This window comes from Cydia strobilella, chromosome 7 (assembly GCF_947568885.1).
Source record: "Cydia strobilella chromosome 7, ilCydStro3.1, whole genome shotgun sequence".
Lineage (NCBI taxonomy): Eukaryota > Metazoa > Arthropoda > Insecta > Lepidoptera > Tortricidae > Cydia > Cydia strobilella.
Genome location: NC_086047.1, coordinates 19,801,824 through 19,819,895, shown reverse-complemented (window position 1 = coordinate 19,819,895; position 18,072 = coordinate 19,801,824). Strand labels below are relative to the sequence as shown.

The following is an 18,072-nucleotide window of genomic DNA, read 5'->3' as shown; positions in this document are numbered from 1 at the left end:
CAACTACATGTAAATCAACACGAATAGTGCTCTTTCAGCCTTTTTACTTCTGATTTTGGAAATTATGTTGAAATAAAACACAAGAATATTCAACGATTGTTCATGTCGGCAAATGTTGCTCTTACTTATTTTTTAATTCATGATTCTTTGTGGCTCATTTAATTTTATCCAAATTGTCTTTTCACATATATTTTATAGCATTTTAATAAAACCTAAACCCACAAAAGTAAATGTCGCAATATTCCAGGCCAGTTTTCGGTAAATTAATGCACATAATTAATAAATGTTTGATCCAAACCTCCAAATTTAAGGGCAAGGGGTAAAGCAAAAAGCACCAACAAAAAGGTATGGTTTCTGTATCCCAAATGCCTTTTTGGGCAATTGAATAATAATGCATTTTTTTATTGAGACCCACATTGCCTTGATGGGACCGTTACTATATGTAACGTGTATTTACAAATGTAAAGTAGGTATTTAAGTATCCTTTGAAAAAACCCCAATTACGTTTTCGTATAGCAAAAAACGTTTTTATGCCTTAGTTTGGAATGTTATTCGTATTTTTGTTTAAGTGCATATCTGCTTATTCAGCTCTAGAATATTTAAGTAGATAAGACAAGACCCCCAGGCTCTTATGATCTGTGGCAAAATGCCGGGATAACGCGAAGAAGAAGATAAGATAAGACAACAATCATTCTTCAAAATCATAAGGCAGGTTACAACTAATCGAAGATCGTGGCTAAATAGTTCCATGGACTATTAAATTAATGTTTTACTGTTTATTTGGGCACAAATGTTTCGTATAACAAAAGGGATATTTCCTGTATTTAAATTACATTATTTCACACCATGCACGAAATAAAGCACCAGATAATTATAAGAAAAACATAAATAGCAGTTATTTTTAAACACAACTTCTATTTAATAAATCGGATAGAAAGATAAAAAGTGAGTTGACCGCGACGTCACTACACTAGTTTTCTATACATAATTCATAAACCAATATAGTTGCCACTACTTAATAGCTCATTGAAGAAAAACAAAATACGGAATAACTAATCTGCCAAGACAAACAAGTTAGTTATACCTTCTTGCATGAAACCCATTGGTTTCTTTCATCCTTGAATTAAACATAGATAATATTTCAAGACTGATCAATGAGATAGTAAATCCATTGATCTAACGTTTATCTATTAGATCTCAGGTGCAGTTTTATTGAACGACCGGAAAAGGTTGCACATATAAGGATATATCAGATAATCTTCATCTGGTTTTATGATAATCTATGTATCTCGAAAAAAACGTTCTCTGAATGTCCATTTAAAAGACACATTCAATTTTGTACCTTCTTTCCTTACAATAAAGTATGTACTTTCAAACTAGTTCCCAAATGCTCTCACGGTGAATATGCTTTGCGCGAATTTGAAGCTCAAAGTAGAAAAATAACGACGGAAAATGCTTGTGTGGTCGAAGGAAACTGCAGTGGAACAAAGACCAGTCTCATTCTGCAGGATACCCGCGTCTGATCATCGATTTCTCTGGATTAGATACGTAATGCCGCGTAACGGTGTCTTCGACCACCGGCCGCTGCCCATTACTGCCCGCCATGAAATATTTATGACGACTCCATAATAACGCGGGCGACGATATCATTATACTTTGTGATGGGGGAGACAGGCGGGGCGGAATTTCTGAATACTCCTTAACATTGCAAAGTCACAATCGTTCGCTTTATGATACAGGTAAGTAGTTTAAGTTTAAAACTGACTGATCAGCTGCAGTCAGATGGTTTGAAGATTCGAACGCTCTGCGCAGCCGCGCCGCTCCATCCATATTAACTTGTTAATTAGATCCATAATACGACTTGCAGATGAGCTAGAGTGAAGTTGAATACATAAAAAGGGCTTTTTCAGCGATCGCATGCATTGTGGAGCCGGAGGCTGCCCGGTGGACTGGCACCAGAACTTTGCGTGTTCATAAATAAACGCGAACGGTATTCAACAGCCCTTGGTGCTGTATGCATAACGAATTTGAAGGAGGCAAACTTGGAGGCTCTGGTGGCTCGGATGGAGTATAAAATTCCGTAACAACATGGTGGAGGATTTCATTCGCCGGTTTGCTGTCGTAGAAGACATAGCTCCGTCAATTAGTTTTAACTAATTATCGCGCGTGAAACAGTGAAGTGTTTTCCCGTTTAACTAAAGTGTTAAGTGTTTATGAATGTAAATGAGTGCGGGTTTAGTGAGAGATGCGGGCAGAATGCAGTTGTTGCGCGATGGCGCTGCGGACTTCAGTTACTAGTTGGTTCCATCTGCGTCCGCCAGACGGCGTGCGTGTCTCCGAACATGGCTGATGTACTGTCTACTTTGAATATTTTTGCATGGAATCTGCATTACGTTTTAATCCATTAGATTATTGCTTATTTGGAGATGTTTAGGAGTCGTAAACAATGTAATACATTTAATATCAAAATGGATTTGGACGCTGTCAGCCGCTGGCGCGTGCGTAAGGTCAGGAAGGGTTATAGAGGTACTTACGATATATATCGCGTAGTGCGAACTAAACGAGTTAGAATCTGAATAGATTATTTTCCCATTATGTTAAAAGCATAATATAAACTTAAATTCTGTTTAGCCGGTTCATTGCGATTGCGATTGCTATGCGATTTTCATTACATTCGGGTACCTATTTGGTCGATCGACTGAAATCATTGTACTCTGTAGTTAGTTATATATACTATAATTATATCTTAGAATATTGTATGCAAGTTCTTGAACCGTTATGAGGTAAACGTCCTAGTGTTTGACATGCTGATGCCCAATAGACGTGACCTCTATTGCTAATGACATTTGTTTAAAGGTGACTATAGTCGTATACGACTACAATACCCGTATGGTTTAAAGATAAGCAAATTCCGATTAAAAATTGAGCCATCACAAAAGGCTCCAGTCAATTTTATAGCCCAATGCACTTATTTTACTTAATTTCAATTATTGACAAATAAAATTAAAGATCAGTGAATTAAAGGTTGATTTCTTGTTTTATCTTGTTGGTAATCAGGGTTTTAAAGTTAAAAGTTACAGAATTTGTACAAAATGAACGCTGCGATCATATTATACCTATATATGGTATACATAATACTTCTCAATACTTTGATGCGTGGTATTTAGTAAATTAAGTTAGATTTGACTAAAAATTCTGTAATATACTACCTAGTACAGAGACATCAACATAGTAAGTTATATCTCAATTTATTATTTTCATCAACCTCTAGTATACTAGATTATAGAATCAATCATTTTGTATTTTATAAGTCCTTTAGTCAGCTTACTTCCTTGCGTGTTGAGTTCACGGGTCCTGATCCTGAAATTTAGTGTTTCTTTTCTTAGTCACTTTTTGAGTGTTCTTAGTTTTTCTAATCAATGCAAAGTTTTCATATCATCTTATATTTTCTTTTCTTCTAACCAATTAGAAATTGAAACTACATGCTACGTGAATTTAAGTAATTATAATTTAAGTTATTACGGCACAGACCTAGGGCCAATTTTTTATTTGTAGGCTTTTACTTTATAGGTAGTTTTAGTTTAGTTTTGTTTAGTTTATAGTCTAATTTATTTCTGTTAGTTTTACTTACATCATTTAAATGTAGTAATTATAGAGAATACAGATTTAGGTGAAACAAAGGTTACCTCCATGTTTTGAAACAAACCTGCAAGGAAAAATGATGGTTAAGGTAGTAAGCGATGTTTTCCAGACATATATGATTATGTATATTCAGTTTAAATACCTCGTCATGTAAATACTGCAACTAGTCAGCACACCTTCCATTTACGCCTATACAAATCACTTGTCACCTGAAGCATATGTCACAACCTTACACCACTATAACTTTGCATCTACCAAACAACTTACACTAGTAAAATTTACCTTACGACTTCGAAATACGATTGAGTTTTATTGTGGCAAGCATATTTAACTTTGTCATATTTAACCCTAGACAGTATCCTAAAACTGGAAGGGCTTAAGTGTGGTACATTTGTATGGCACATATGTCCTTTTATTCCGCTGTGATGGAGTGATGTGCTCTGTTAAAGGCGCTAGCGTGGAAAATCAGGTGTCGGATTCTGATGTCGAGGGCATTCGATGCATGCGGAAAATGCGTGGATTTCCATTTAAATTCGGAATTCGAGATGGAAATGTTTTAAGTAAAACTATTTTGACGTGCACATTGCATGTTGGCACCAGTCAACGAAGTTGCTGGAAATTTTGACGGCAACGCACGCACGTTTGTCAAATATGTGAAGGTATAGATATTTTTGTATTTTACTAACGAATAGGACATAATTGCGTACATTTCTAGATAGGTACTATCAATTGACTCTGTGAGCTGTAGAACTCGCTGGAGCCATACAAGCTTTTTTTTAAATTTAAAAGTTAAATCATGTTAAATGACTAAAAAATATACATAAATGTTGATCCTGAAGCTGAAGAAAGTGTGTGTATACGTGTACTTAATGATGGAAATGCTGAAAAACTAGTTTGTTTGTTTGGTTCTTTCTAAAACGTCATCTAAAAATTAGACAATAAACCGGATTTCCGACTAAACTAAATAAATACCTAAAAGAATGAGTCAAAATTGTACTTTTATATTATAATTAAATAAATACTAATACAGTTAAAACCCACTTAAGAAGGTTCTGAAGAAACCACGTAAAAATACATCTTAAGCATAAAAATACGAAAACAATTTAGGCCAGCGTGAAATGAGGTAACTTACATGTGAGGAATTATAATAAACATTGTAGTTCTAGTTATTATACCTATTAACCACTCATTGTTGGGGCTACATCAACTAACTAGCCTCAGTAATGTAGCTAATATTTCTCGACTTAAATAAAAACAACACACTCATAAAGAAACTCCGAACGTGAAAAGTCTAGATGTTTACTTGTGATATGTGGCCTAATTCCTTGTTATAGACCGCGGGCCAGGAACAGATTTCCATGACCAATCGCCTCCCGGGCGAAAACTCGTATAGTGGGTAACAGCTATGTATGCTCCGTTGGTGGATTGAGGAATGGCAGCAAATAAAGTCTATAAAAAAAATTTAGTCATCGCCTCCTTGATACTTTGTCAGATGATAGTTTAGATGCTATTGTGAATAAACAAAATCGTCAGCCGATTGTATCGCTGTGGGAAGACCGTCAGCTGGTCACATGAACATGTAAAAAAGAAAATTATTTTCAGTCATCGGCGTCATCGCCTCCCCTTTGGTACTTTGTCAGATGGTAATTTAGATTTAGAGCTCGAGCTAGATAGGAAGAGGAGTGTTAGGGTCGGCAACGCGCATGTAACTCCTCTGGAGTTGCAGGCGTACATAGGTTACGGAGACTGCTTAACATCAAGCGGGCCGTATGCTTGTTTGCCACCGACGTAGTATAAAAAAAATGCTATTGTTCATAAAACAAATCGTCAGCCGGTTGTATCTATTAGAGTATAAATTAAAAGGTAACTATCTGTCTCTGTAAACTGTTAAAGTAGGTTACTCCGTAAACGTAATTTAGTTTATTAAAGTCCCGCCGTGTGGCGCCTCTATCAATGCGAAACCGACAATGATGTAACTTGGTCTTACTTGTTATAAGTGAAATTAAAACAAAGTATTAAAAGAATTCTCATAGTTTAATTGATAATAGCCTGGCCCCAATAGGTTATGGGCCCAGGCACGCTAGTGCGCGTAGAAATAAACTGTGAAGAGCAGAAATAAGTTGGCGATTGACTGTGGTTCGTGTAAAATATCTACTCTCAAGATGGAGGTCACTAATGCAATGCGAGTAGAGAAATTTGATGGTAGAAATTTCCGTCAGTGGAAATTTCAGATAAATTGCGCCTTGAAAGCAAAGGGTTTGGATATTACGAAAGTAAAACCGGAAGGAGGAACGGCGACGCAGTCTACACAATGGTTAAAAGAAGATGGCATGGCTATGTTTATTATAACCTCGTCTATGGATTTGAACCAAATCTCGTTGATTGAAAATTGTGGAACTGCTAAAGAGATTATGGATAAATTGGAATCGATTTATGAACAGAAGTCGGAGTATAACAAAATGATGGTACATGAAAAGTTCTACCAATATAAAATGTCATCTACCGACAGCATTGCTCAGCATATTTCGAAGGTCGAAAATCTGCCAAAGCAGTTAAAAGAAAGTGGAGAAACTATAAGTGACATGGCTATAATGACTAAAATCCTGTCGACCCTGCCATCAAGTTACCGTTCTCTTCGGCAAGCGTGGTTATCTTTGGATTCGTCTAAGCAAACACTACACAATTTGACTTCAAGATTGTTAGACGAAGAAGCAACTTTGACTACAGAGGAAGAAAGTGAATCCGCATTAATAGTGTCAAAGAAGCTAGGTGCACAATATAAACAAAATAACAATAAAAATAGTAAAGCCGGTTCCTCCAGTCATACACATAGATTTGTTTGTTACAATTGTAACAAGCGGGGACACTTTGCAAGGGACTGCAGAGCGCCGTAGAAATCTGTTCGCAAGAACCAAGAGCAATCGGACATGTTAGCGTTCAGCGCTGAGAGTACCTTGTCGTCTACATATGGTGATAATGTGTGGTTCTTGGATTCCGGAGCGAGCATGCACATGACTTTCAGAAGAGAATACTTCCATGATTTGGAGGATTTTCAGAGTGACGATAAAAGGACGGTCAAATTAGGGAATAAGCTACAGATGGAAAAGGCTCTGTACTCATAAATAAGGTTGTTAATGGGCAAAGTGAGCAAAGTATATTAAAAGATGTACTATATGTGCCTGACTTGCGAAGAAATTTATTCTCGGAGGGTGCAGTAACTAGAAAAGGTTATGTTATTACTAAGGATAACAAAAGAGCGCTTCTAATTAAAAATAATGTTGTGGTGATGTGTGCCGAGTTGAAAGACAATAATCTGTATCAGTTGAACATTAAAACTGTTATACAAGAAACCTGTAATAGTGTGGTAACTGACATTAAAGTTTGGCATGACAGGCTCGGACATGTTAATACTAAAGAAATACAAAATATGAGCAAAAATGGTGCAATTCCTGTGGTACTGACTGGTAGTGATACTTTTATATGTGAAGCATGTCAATATGGCAAGCAGTCCAGGCTGCCATTTAATAAATCTCATAGAGGGCCAACACAACCTGGAGATATTGTTTACAGTGACGTCTGTGGCCCTATAGAGGAACTATCTGTATCAGGAAAGAGATATTTTGTTTTGTTCAAGGATGGAGCCACAAGCTATCGTCATATTTACTTCTTGAAACATAAAAATGAAGTGCTTGACTGTTTCATTAAATACAATGCTATTGTGAAGAACAGGTTTCTACATGATGTGCGCACTTTACACACCGATAATGGAGGTGAGTTCGTGAACCAAGAATTTAAGAAGTTTTTAGAAGACAAAGGCATAAGCCATGAGTGCACAGCGCCCTACACAGCTCAGCAAAATGGTCGAGCTGAGAGAGAATTAAGAACGATTATGGAGTCAGCTAGATCTATGCTTTATGCTAAAGATATATCTATGAACTTATGGGCAGAAGCTGTACATTGTGCAGTATATATCTTGAACAGAACTTCGTCCAGCCAGACACCTAACATCTCGCCCTATGAACTCTGGTTTGGAGATAAGCCTAGTCTGAAACACATCAGAGTATTTGGCTCCGTGGGATATGTACATACACCAAAAGAGAAAAGGAAGAAACTAGATAAGAAGTCTGTGAAGATGTTGCTGGTTGGATATGAGCAAGAGAACTACAGGATGTATGATAAAAAAACAAGAAAAATTACAGTATCTAGAGATGTCAAATTTGATGAAGGAGGTGTTCCTGAAAAACGACAACACTTTGCACAGATAAAATTAAGTAGTGATGAGGTAATGATAGACAACAATATAGAAAATGATCAAGAACAAGGTGTCTCATCTCCATCACAAACAGAAAGTCAAGACGAATTGTCTACCTATGATAGCATACAGAGTTCAACCACTGACTCTGACGACTTGTATCAGCCTCCTAAGCGAATCATCATCAATGAAGAGGAACTTAGGAATGTGACACTTCGGTCTCATAAAAGAAATTAGAATAATTTGGAAGTAAATTTTACTGAAGTGGAGATACCAAACACATATCAAGAGGCAATTAGTGGTGTGAATCATCACGAATGGAAGAAAGCTATTAGAGAAGAGCTTCAGTCTCATGAACATAATAATACATGGACTATAACCGACAGGACAGACAAGAAACCTATTACAAGTAAATGGGTATTTTGTGTAAAACGAGATAAAGAAGGAGAAATAGAAAGATTTAAGGCTAGACTTTGTGCCCGAGGATTTACACAAGTAAAAGATCTGGATTATAAGGAAACTTTCTCGCCTACAACCCGGTATGATTCCATTAGGTTGCTATTGAGCGTGGCAGCCAAAGAGGACCTAGAAATACAGCAGTTTGATGTGAAGACTGCCTTCTTGTATGGTGAGCTATCCGAAGAAATCTACATGGAGGTACCAGAGGGCATAGAAGTTGAGTCGTCAAAAGTATGTAAGTTAAACAAATCTTTATACGGCCTTAAGCAGAGTTCTAGATGTTGGAATAAAAAGTTTTGTTCATTTTTGACTACATATGGATTTAAACCATGTCAATCTGATAATTGTGTATTTGTGGGATATTTTAATAATATCAGAGTATTGCTAATTATCTATGTCGACGATGGGCTTTTACTGTCAAAAAGTAAGGATATTATATCCATGATTTTAGATGACTTGAAAAGTAATTTTGAAATCAAAACAGTAGATTCTAATTGTTTTGTTGGCATGGAGATAAATAAACAGAAAGGATGTGTGTCTATATGTCAAAAACGTTATATAGATAACTTAATAAATAAATTCAATATGACAGATGCTAAGAGCTGTAATACTCCTGCAGATGTAAATGTACAGTTATCGAGAGACATGAATGAGGAAATGGGCAGTGATTTCCCATACAGAGAAGCAGTGGGAGCATTATTGTTTTTATCATCTGTGTCAAGACCTGACATTTCCTATGCAGTTAATCTTGTAAGCAGGTATATCAGCAATCCAGGTACTATACATGTGAATGCTTTAAAGCGAATTATTCGCTATTTGAAAAGCACGAAAGAAATGTCAATTCGCTATTACAAGAACAGCGAACTTGTTGGATATTCAGACTCTGACTTTGCTGGTGATATAGATACGCGGAGATCAAATACTGGATATTTATTTTTAATGAATGGTGGTCCTGTTACATGGGCTAGCAGGAAACAGAACACCGTGGCTATGTCAACAACCGAGTCAGAATTTATGGCTGCCAGCGATGCAGCTAAAGAAATTTTGTGGTTAAGACAATTTTTACTTGATATAAATGAACCACAAGAATCTGTAACACTTAACATAGATAACCAGAGTGCAATTAAATTGATTAACAATCCAGTTTTCCATAAGCGAAGCAAACATATAGACGTGAGATATAATTTTATTAGAGAGAAAGTAGAAGGAAAAATAATTAATATTAAATATGTGGAAAGTTCATCTCAACTGGCAGACTTTCTCACTAAAGCTCTGCCTGTTGGCAAATTTAATTGCATTCGAGATCAGATATTATTTTAAGTTCTGATTTATTTAGTTTTAGTATGTTTTATGTATTGGTGGTGGTTATGGCAGAAGTTACTTGAAGTCAGCCTTATTAATTTAAGTGGGAGTATTAGAGTATAAATTAAAAGGTAACTATCTGTCTCTGTAAACTGTTAAAGTAGGTTACTCCGTAAACGTAATTTAGTTTATTAAAGTCCCGCCGTGTGGCGCCTCTATCAATGAGAAACCGACAATGATGTAACTTGGTCTTACTTGTTATAAGTGAAATTAAAACAAAGTATTAAAAGAATTCTCATAGTTTAATTGATAATAGCCTGGCCCCAATAGTATCGCGGTGGAAAGAACGTGTTACGCGTTTCGGTGGCTGCCATTCCTCAACCCACCAACGGAGCGGCAACTGACGTTCACGAGGGTTCATCATACATAGCCGTTAACCGCTATACGAGTTTTCGCCCGGGAGGCGATGACTGACGAAATTTGCTCCTGGGTCGCGGTCCATTACAAAGCTCGTTAGGGTAGGTGGTAAAACATTGGTCATTAATTAGCCTCCACGATTTAGGTATATATTTTCTCCATTGTTGTGGCAACGCGATTTATGCTGTTATAGTACTACTTCACCTCACATGTTGGTAAAAAAGTTGCGCGGTTATTTCCTAATAGAAGGTAGCTAAATTTTGGTAGGTACTAAAACTATTTTACATGTATACATGGTGTCCCTGAAAACCAACGTAAAGACACTATTAGTTATTCTGTGGTAAAGACTAAAAGGGCTTATAGAACAGCTGATGGGCTAAATTAAGATTAAGATTAGATTAGATTATTTGCTAGATTAAGCAAATTTACGAAAATCTTATAGTTTTTGAGATATCGGCACTTTAATATACCTTTCATAACCAGGATTCTTATAAGTGCCGGTATTTCAAAACCTATGAGATTTTAATTAAGGGTAAATTTGCTTACTATCTTTACCCGTTAAGTCTTGGCGTTGGTTTTAGGGACATCCAATATAACAGATCTCCGTCAGATCCGTTTGGCAGACTTGACGAATCTGTCAATGTATAGGTATCGAAAATTACGCATAGATATGTCTGCCGGAGAACCACAGACGGAGCTCTCGGATACAATTATGACTTCGAAAAACGGTATATTATGAATTATGACTGACTAAATTATCTGACACATAATGACTGAAAGCTATCCTTTCCCCTTAAATACACCCCGCCCGCAGTCTCTAAAATTAACCAATTTATATAACTATAATGTTTAGTTTCCCGCTATTAAAAAAAGTTGTGATTGGTAAATAAAAGTCTTGATTGGCTAAAGTAAAATTAATTAAACCTAAACCGGCGAGCGTGTATGAGGAATGTTATGAAAGTGAAGGAAGCGAAAGAGGTATGTCAGGATCGTAGCAAGTGGAAATCCGTGGTCTCTGCCTACCCCTCCGGGAAATAGGCGTGATTATATGTATGTATGTAAAATTAATTAAAACTAGAGTGTCCGCCGGACAAAGACCTCCCTAGCTTTTTCCCCGTATTTTTTCCATTCCTCCCGGTTTTGTGCAGTCCATTCTTTAAAAAAAAGATCATCGCCGATGCAGTCCGCCAAATCCCCGTTTTGAGCGTCTACACATACTTAGATGAGTAAAAACTTTAACCATAATGTCCTTGAAATAAATTTACGCAGGTTATATGTAAACTGCTTATAATACATTAAACACTAACAACTGGAAATGCTCTTAAATCATAGCCGCTTAAACAAATGTTAGCGCATTGCAGACCATTCATAAAGAACTACATTTAGTATAATTTTGCTCGTTATATTTCTTCAGGATCGTTTGGGTGACTGAAACCAGTTTAGCACGAACAAAACTAATCAAGGGGTCGTAATGAACCTTTTACGTACCTATTACTTATAAAACCTACCTATGGCTTATTAGGCGTATAAAGTACAATACTTTCTGATTAATAAGTTTTTGTTCCTTAATCGCTGACTTTACATTTTATGGTTCCGTACCCAAAACGGGACCCTATTACTGAGACTCCGCTGTCCGTCTGGCCGTCTGTCCGTCTGTCTGTCTGTCACCAGGCTGTATCTCATGAACCGTGATAGCTAGACAGTTGAAATTTTCACAGATGATGTATTTCTGTTGCCGCTATAACAACAAATACTAAAAAGTACGGAACCCTCAGTGCACGAGTCCGACTCGCACATGGCCGGTTTTTTTTTTTCAACAAAACAAGGGGTTCCCCTTGTGTAAATTTCGTTCGATAGCGTGACGAGCGCTCGCGTTTGCTTTATGTCTATTTTCGTATGGGATTTTGAACAGCGCGCCAAGCGGGACGTTTTGGAAATTCAAAATCCCATACAAAATGACACTTAACGCAAACACGTACGTCACGTCACGCTATCGAATGAAATTGACACTTGCATTTTATCCAAAAAAAGATTGTATAGCAACTATATGCATAAACGCAATATTTGACTGACAAAATCGCAATTTTACCTATTTTCCATACATTAAAGATGGGCTCTCAGTGACCCGTCACGTTCACTTATCGTTTTGTTAGGAGCGTTTCGCGAATGAAGTACGACTGTCGGACTTTGACTATCTTTTCTGACTTTTGTATTGCTTTAATGCAATGGGTCCCATATTGACATTTGATCCCAAAAACAAACCTGATCGATTGATATACCATTAATAAAAATTTGTCATCAAGCCTATTAGGTTATGTTGTTTCACGGTTAGTTTCACTAGGCTTATATTGACCGGGATATAGACCGTGATTGAGTGTAGACCGAGCGCGGTCTACACAACTTTGACACCCAACCGCTATCTTCAGTCACCCGTGAACAAGATGCATGTAACTAATCACGGTAATCACGGTCTATATCCCGGTCAATATAAGTCTAGTGAAACAAATAGAAGCTTGTAAAAACAATTATACAGCGCACGGCGCATTGCAAGAAAAGTCAGTTTTCTCTAAAATGGACTAATTGTAATTCCTTTGGAGTCTCCATAAGACTAAAAGGGAATAAAATTATCTCTTCATTCTATCGCAACAATGTGAAGCTGCCTAGAAGGCCGATTATGATTTAGAAATTTGATTAGATTCAATTTTGTTTTAATACAATTTTGACGATCGCTCACGCTGATTGGTGTGCGCAAAATGCGATCACAGTTCTGTTATTAGGTATCCATAACAAATTGTTAAATCTTTTATTTTCGTTGTAAGTTTTTTTTTATAAGAAATTCGCAAAGGGGCCCTTTAGTCTAATATAGAAGCAATTATTAAATAAATATTGAATTAATACAGAAGCCAAAATTTATGATAAAAAATTCACAAAGAGATCGTCAAATGCAAAAAATGTGGATAACATGCTTTCTAGAGTAGTATTGTTTATACAATTTTAAGTGTTTGACGATCATCACTTAAAATTGTATAAACAATACTAATCTAGAAAGCATGTTATCCACATTTTTAGCATTTGATGATCTCTTTGTGAATTTTTATATCATTAATTTTGGCTTCTGTATTAATTCAATTTTTTTTAAATAATTGCTTCTATATTAGACTATCGGCCTATCAGTTGTTCGGAACTGTCAAATTTTTGTTCTAACTGACAGGCCGATATCGTCCGGCGGACTGATAGTCAGTGGGCCCCTTGTGATACCCAAAACACGATTTAAAAGTGCTTGAAGATCTGGGTACTTGAGTAAAGAACATTTGGACTTGCTTTGACTAAATTAGAATCAGCCCCTAGTTAATTGTACAGGGATGTGTCCGTTAACTTTAATTAGTAATTATGCGAGTATTTGTAATTGATTCCACGATCGCGGTTCCCGTGGCTGGATTCCCGGTACTATTCCCATAAACCATGTTAAAGCGGTGTTAAGGCGATTAGTTTTGTGGAACATTTGTTTTTCGAAGTCTTTTTAGGGTTCCGTAGTCATGCCTATCTGTCTGTCTGTCCGAGGCTTTGCTCCGTAATCGTTAGTGTTAGAAAGCTGTTATTTGGCATGGATATATAAATCAATAAATTCCACAGTCGTACAATAATAAAATAAAAATAAATTAGGGTATTACACGTGAAGTGGGGGTGGAATATTTTTTTTCGCTTTAATTCTACAATGAAGGGTATCGTTGGATATGTCTTTCAAAACGAATAGGGGTCTTCAGTATAATTTTTTTGATAGTGAATATTTTCGGAAATAATCACTCCGGAAGAAAAAAAATGCGTCATAAATAAATAAATATTATAGGACATTCTTACACAGATTGACTAAGTCCCACGGTAAGCCCAAGAAGGCTTGTGTTATGTGTACTCAGACAACGATATATATAATATATAAATACTTAAATACATAAACACCCATGACTCAGGAACAAATATCTGTGCTCATCACAGAAATAAATGCCCTTACCGGGATTCGAACCCAGGACCATCGGCTTCACAGGCACTACCCACTAGGCCAGACCGGTCGTCATAATCATAAATATTGCATAGTCCGCGTCGCCTTAAGGAATGCTTGCAAGTTATACGCAACAATGTATTACCCGACGAGTCTAATCTGACGAGGTTTTTTCGCAAATCCGCTAATATACTAGTATGGGTCAATCAGCTTTTTTGAGTTGCTATAACTGTATGAAGTAGACTACAGTTATGCAGTTTTTTTAACAACTTTTTTTTTGAAGTAAAACTCCTTTAACTAAGGTAACTCAGGGACTTCCGGTTCGAGCGCCATCTTGATAGTTAGCATCGTGATTAATTACTTTGTTTTTTGCTCATTAATATTGTTTAAAGTGTAATATCGATAGCTTATTATACAGTAAACTAATGTGGTAGTGTGCAGTGAATGGAGAATTAATTTTGAAGCGCGTTTAACCACCATCTTGGAGTCAACGGCCGGTAGTCCACGTGCTTCTTGTAAAGTCTAGCTATCGATTTACAAGAGCTAACAAATCACCGTACACTGTCTTGTACAACCGTACAATTTTTGTAGTTTTTAAACCTCTAAAATACCTTGATACTGGCGAAATAGTCCCACTGGGCTGAAGCCATAATTTTAAAAGAAAAAGAAGAAGAAGTACACGCACACACTTTTTTTTATTGTACCGAGTCGTCGATAAGCAGGTTGTGATTATATTTTCGTAATTATAAGTTTAAGGATTTACTCCTTTCCTTTTAGATTCTTCAAAACAGGAAAGGAGTAAATCCATCTTTATACTCAAAAAGTAGTTTTTCGCTTTTGTAGCTCTTGTTAAAAAAAATTTTAGGTTACGTAATTGTCCTATTTACATTCAAATTTTTAATTACCAAGCTGGTGTAATTTTATTCAGATAATACATATTATACGAAGTGGCATAGCAATTTTTTTTTTTTTTTTTTTTTTTTTTTAACTTGTAACAATTATATTTTTCTTCGTAAACGAAATTAATAACTAGCTTAAATCTAAAATAGGCCCTTGAGGCATTGTACCAAGGATGCTGGCGGCATTTCCCCGCTGTATCGCAATGCTGATACGTTGTGCGAGAAAGCCGCCAGCTCTTCGGTCACCAGTTACGTCAACCAGACGCTTCGCGATTTCTGCAAACAACTTATGCGCGCTGGGACCCCATGGACCTAGAGTTTCAACTCCAAATGGAACGAAATGATACTCTCTACCGAGGCTCTTATATTTATTACGTTTTAAAATTTCGGCGCTTTCCGCCGCTCCGCCCGCTTTTACATTAGTCCGTTGGAGGTGGGACGGTGCCAGTGTGTCTACGCAGGTAGCATCCCACACCAACATCCGTCCCAAGCTCCAAGGAACCAAGGACATCCCATCGGGCCTCTTGCCATCATCTCTGATAATGCCAGTCGGCTCAAGAAGAGCGGGTACATTGATGGTGGCAAGAGACCGACGGATTATGTCATTAAGCGACGCATGTCTTGAAAAACGGCCGGCACTTTTTTGACAAGATAATCCATGGTGTCCCAGTCGGTCCACGTCCGTGCCACAAGAGCATATGTGTGGCGTACACACCGAAACCCCGAGTCGCAAACCAGTCGCCAGTCTAAGGGAGGCCGGATCCAAGAAAGTACCAGTATTAGGCGAAGGATGGGCATGTAGCCAGTAACCCGCTTCCCGGGCTCCGACCGCCAAAAGCCTCGCGCGGTCTGGACCTGTACAGTTGTTTAGGAGAATATTGTAAGTTAAATCACAGTAAACATTATCCCAACTCCTTTGTGAATTTGGGTTGTCTGGAAATTGTTTTCCCGGGCAAGCAATTTTAAAAGCATTTTTGGCGTCCTCAAAGCCCGCAATCTCACAGTTTGTGGGCAAAGCCCTTAAAATATTTCCTATGAGACCAGACGTGCTATGAGTGGACGCCAAAAAGGCTGGGGAAGCCACACTGGAAATTTTGCGAATTCCTAAACCTCCAAACCGAATAGGGAGGGACGCTTGAGACCAGGAAGGCTCACTTAGCTGAATGTTTAGAATAGTCTCTAAACTAATTTTGATCAAATCATCTAAAGGCGACAATAAATTTTGATGTTTCCAAAAAGGACAGCAGCGGAGCACATATGTAAATTTAGGGACAAAAAGACAAAATTTAAGAATCACAAGAGCATAATGAGGGCTAATTTCGAGTAAGCGATTCGTGTGACTTTTGAATTTAGTTATAGAGTTAGAAATATAACCGGGAAAAGATTCTTCGAATATAGGAGATCCCAGGAGGCAAAGAGAATACTTGTCTACTGATTTGATATCAGGAGCCAGATCGTCAAATTTGGGTTGTAAGTCTGCCAAAGAACAAGAAGGTTTTTGAATAAAGAGTTCACATTTGCTGAAATTTAGTTCTAAACCAATATTTTCGAAACTACTCTTAATAAAAGACAAATCAGAGAGCACAGTATTCACGTCGCCTCCTAGAGTTCCGTCATCTAAATACCAGACATTGAATTTTGATTTTAAATTTTTAATAATTGGATTTATAGCCAAACTAAAAATTGCTGGCCCGAGAGGGTCACCCTGCTGACAGCCAACCTCAGAAGATAATTCATGTGACTTGTACATTAATTTAGATGAGTTTGAATAGCAAAAGAAAAGGTAATTGTATAGCTCTGGAATTTTGTCCTTTACTTCTGTCAGCAAAGTGTCCCTACTAACCGAATTAAAAGCATTTTTAACGTCAATTTTGACTACAATTTCGCAATCATTGAGTGAAAGGTAGGTCCTTAGGGCATGGACGGCTGCCTCGCACCCACCTTTCGTGCCGAAACCTAGCTGTATTGGTTCAAAAAGGGACTGCAATTTTGATCTAACGTGTCTAACCGCAATTTTTGATGCCAGACGTCGTAAAGTAGACCCCACAGCAATGGGTCTCACCCCTCCGTCCTTTTTGGTTAGGGCGATCAGGTTTGCACCGTATAGAATAGGGAGGATTTCAGTGTTAATTTTGCCTGAAAACATAAAATTTACTAATTTAGTAAGGGAACTGATAAGCTGCACACCTGCGTCGCCCACGGAATGAGAAATTAGATCCTTCAAATGTTGGGGCGAGATCCCATCCAGGCCGGCCGCCGAACCGTTTTTGAAAGAAAATATGGCGTCAATAACGTCTTTGTCTTCGATTTGGAGGCAGGCCCGGTCAGATGTAGGTGGGGCAAACAAGTGTGGTACTGAAGGAGCTGGGGGATGTTTAGAACGTAAAGCCGAGAGGGTATCAGGAGTATCTGGCGATAGCACGTCATTTGTGAAAAGAAGACGAGCGGCACCTTTAAGATCGCCGTCGCTAATTTTACTTTCAATTAATTTAGTTCTATTGAAAGTGGATGAGGCGCATCCAGAAGGTCGAGAAATGTGTGGAATTGTATTCGAAACGCAATTGTTTTTGATTTTTTGTGTTAAAGAAATTGTCTTATCCTTTTTGGCATGAAGGGTTTTGAATGAAAAAAGGAAAAGATTATGCCAATCATCAATTTGATTATTTTCCACACATTTTATAATTAGGCCTGAAAGGTGATTAGCGACTGTGATCCTGGCGCCGCGCGGAACTCTTTTAACAACGGGCACATTATTTTTAAGTTCGCTAAGGTATGAATGGAAAGGGATGGAATTTGGTTGGTCAGAAAGGGGGGTGGTCAAAAAGGGTTGGTCTAAATTTAAAACGGCATCATTTTGGCTGATACAAAGACGGTGTTTTTTGGAAATATGAATATTGAGGCCTCTCTGCGTTTTAAAAGAATTGTCGCATTGTACACAATTAAAATTTAGATATGGTGTGCCATCGCCTGATTGAGTTGCGGCATGCATCCACTTACCGTAACAGTATCTACAATAACTAAAGCACAAAAAACTTAAACACAAAATAACAGTATTCACTAAAAATAAAATTTATAGTTCGTAATAGACGTTGACGTCGGCCGTC

General features: G+C 37.4%; 1 protein-coding gene across 1 annotated transcript in view; it reads left to right on the top strand.

The window, feature by feature from the left end:
- The first annotated feature begins 1,671 nt into the window (after positions 1-1,671).
- Positions 1,672-18,072, top strand: part of LOC134742685 (uncharacterized) — a 56,670-nt gene continuing 40,269 nt past the window's right edge. Inside the window, exon 1 of the mRNA XM_063675880.1 lies at positions 1,672-2,351. Coding sequence (XP_063531950.1) covers positions 2,350-2,351 — 2 coding nt within the window. The 5' untranslated portion in view covers positions 1,672-2,349. The remainder of the gene's footprint in view (positions 2,352-18,072) is intronic.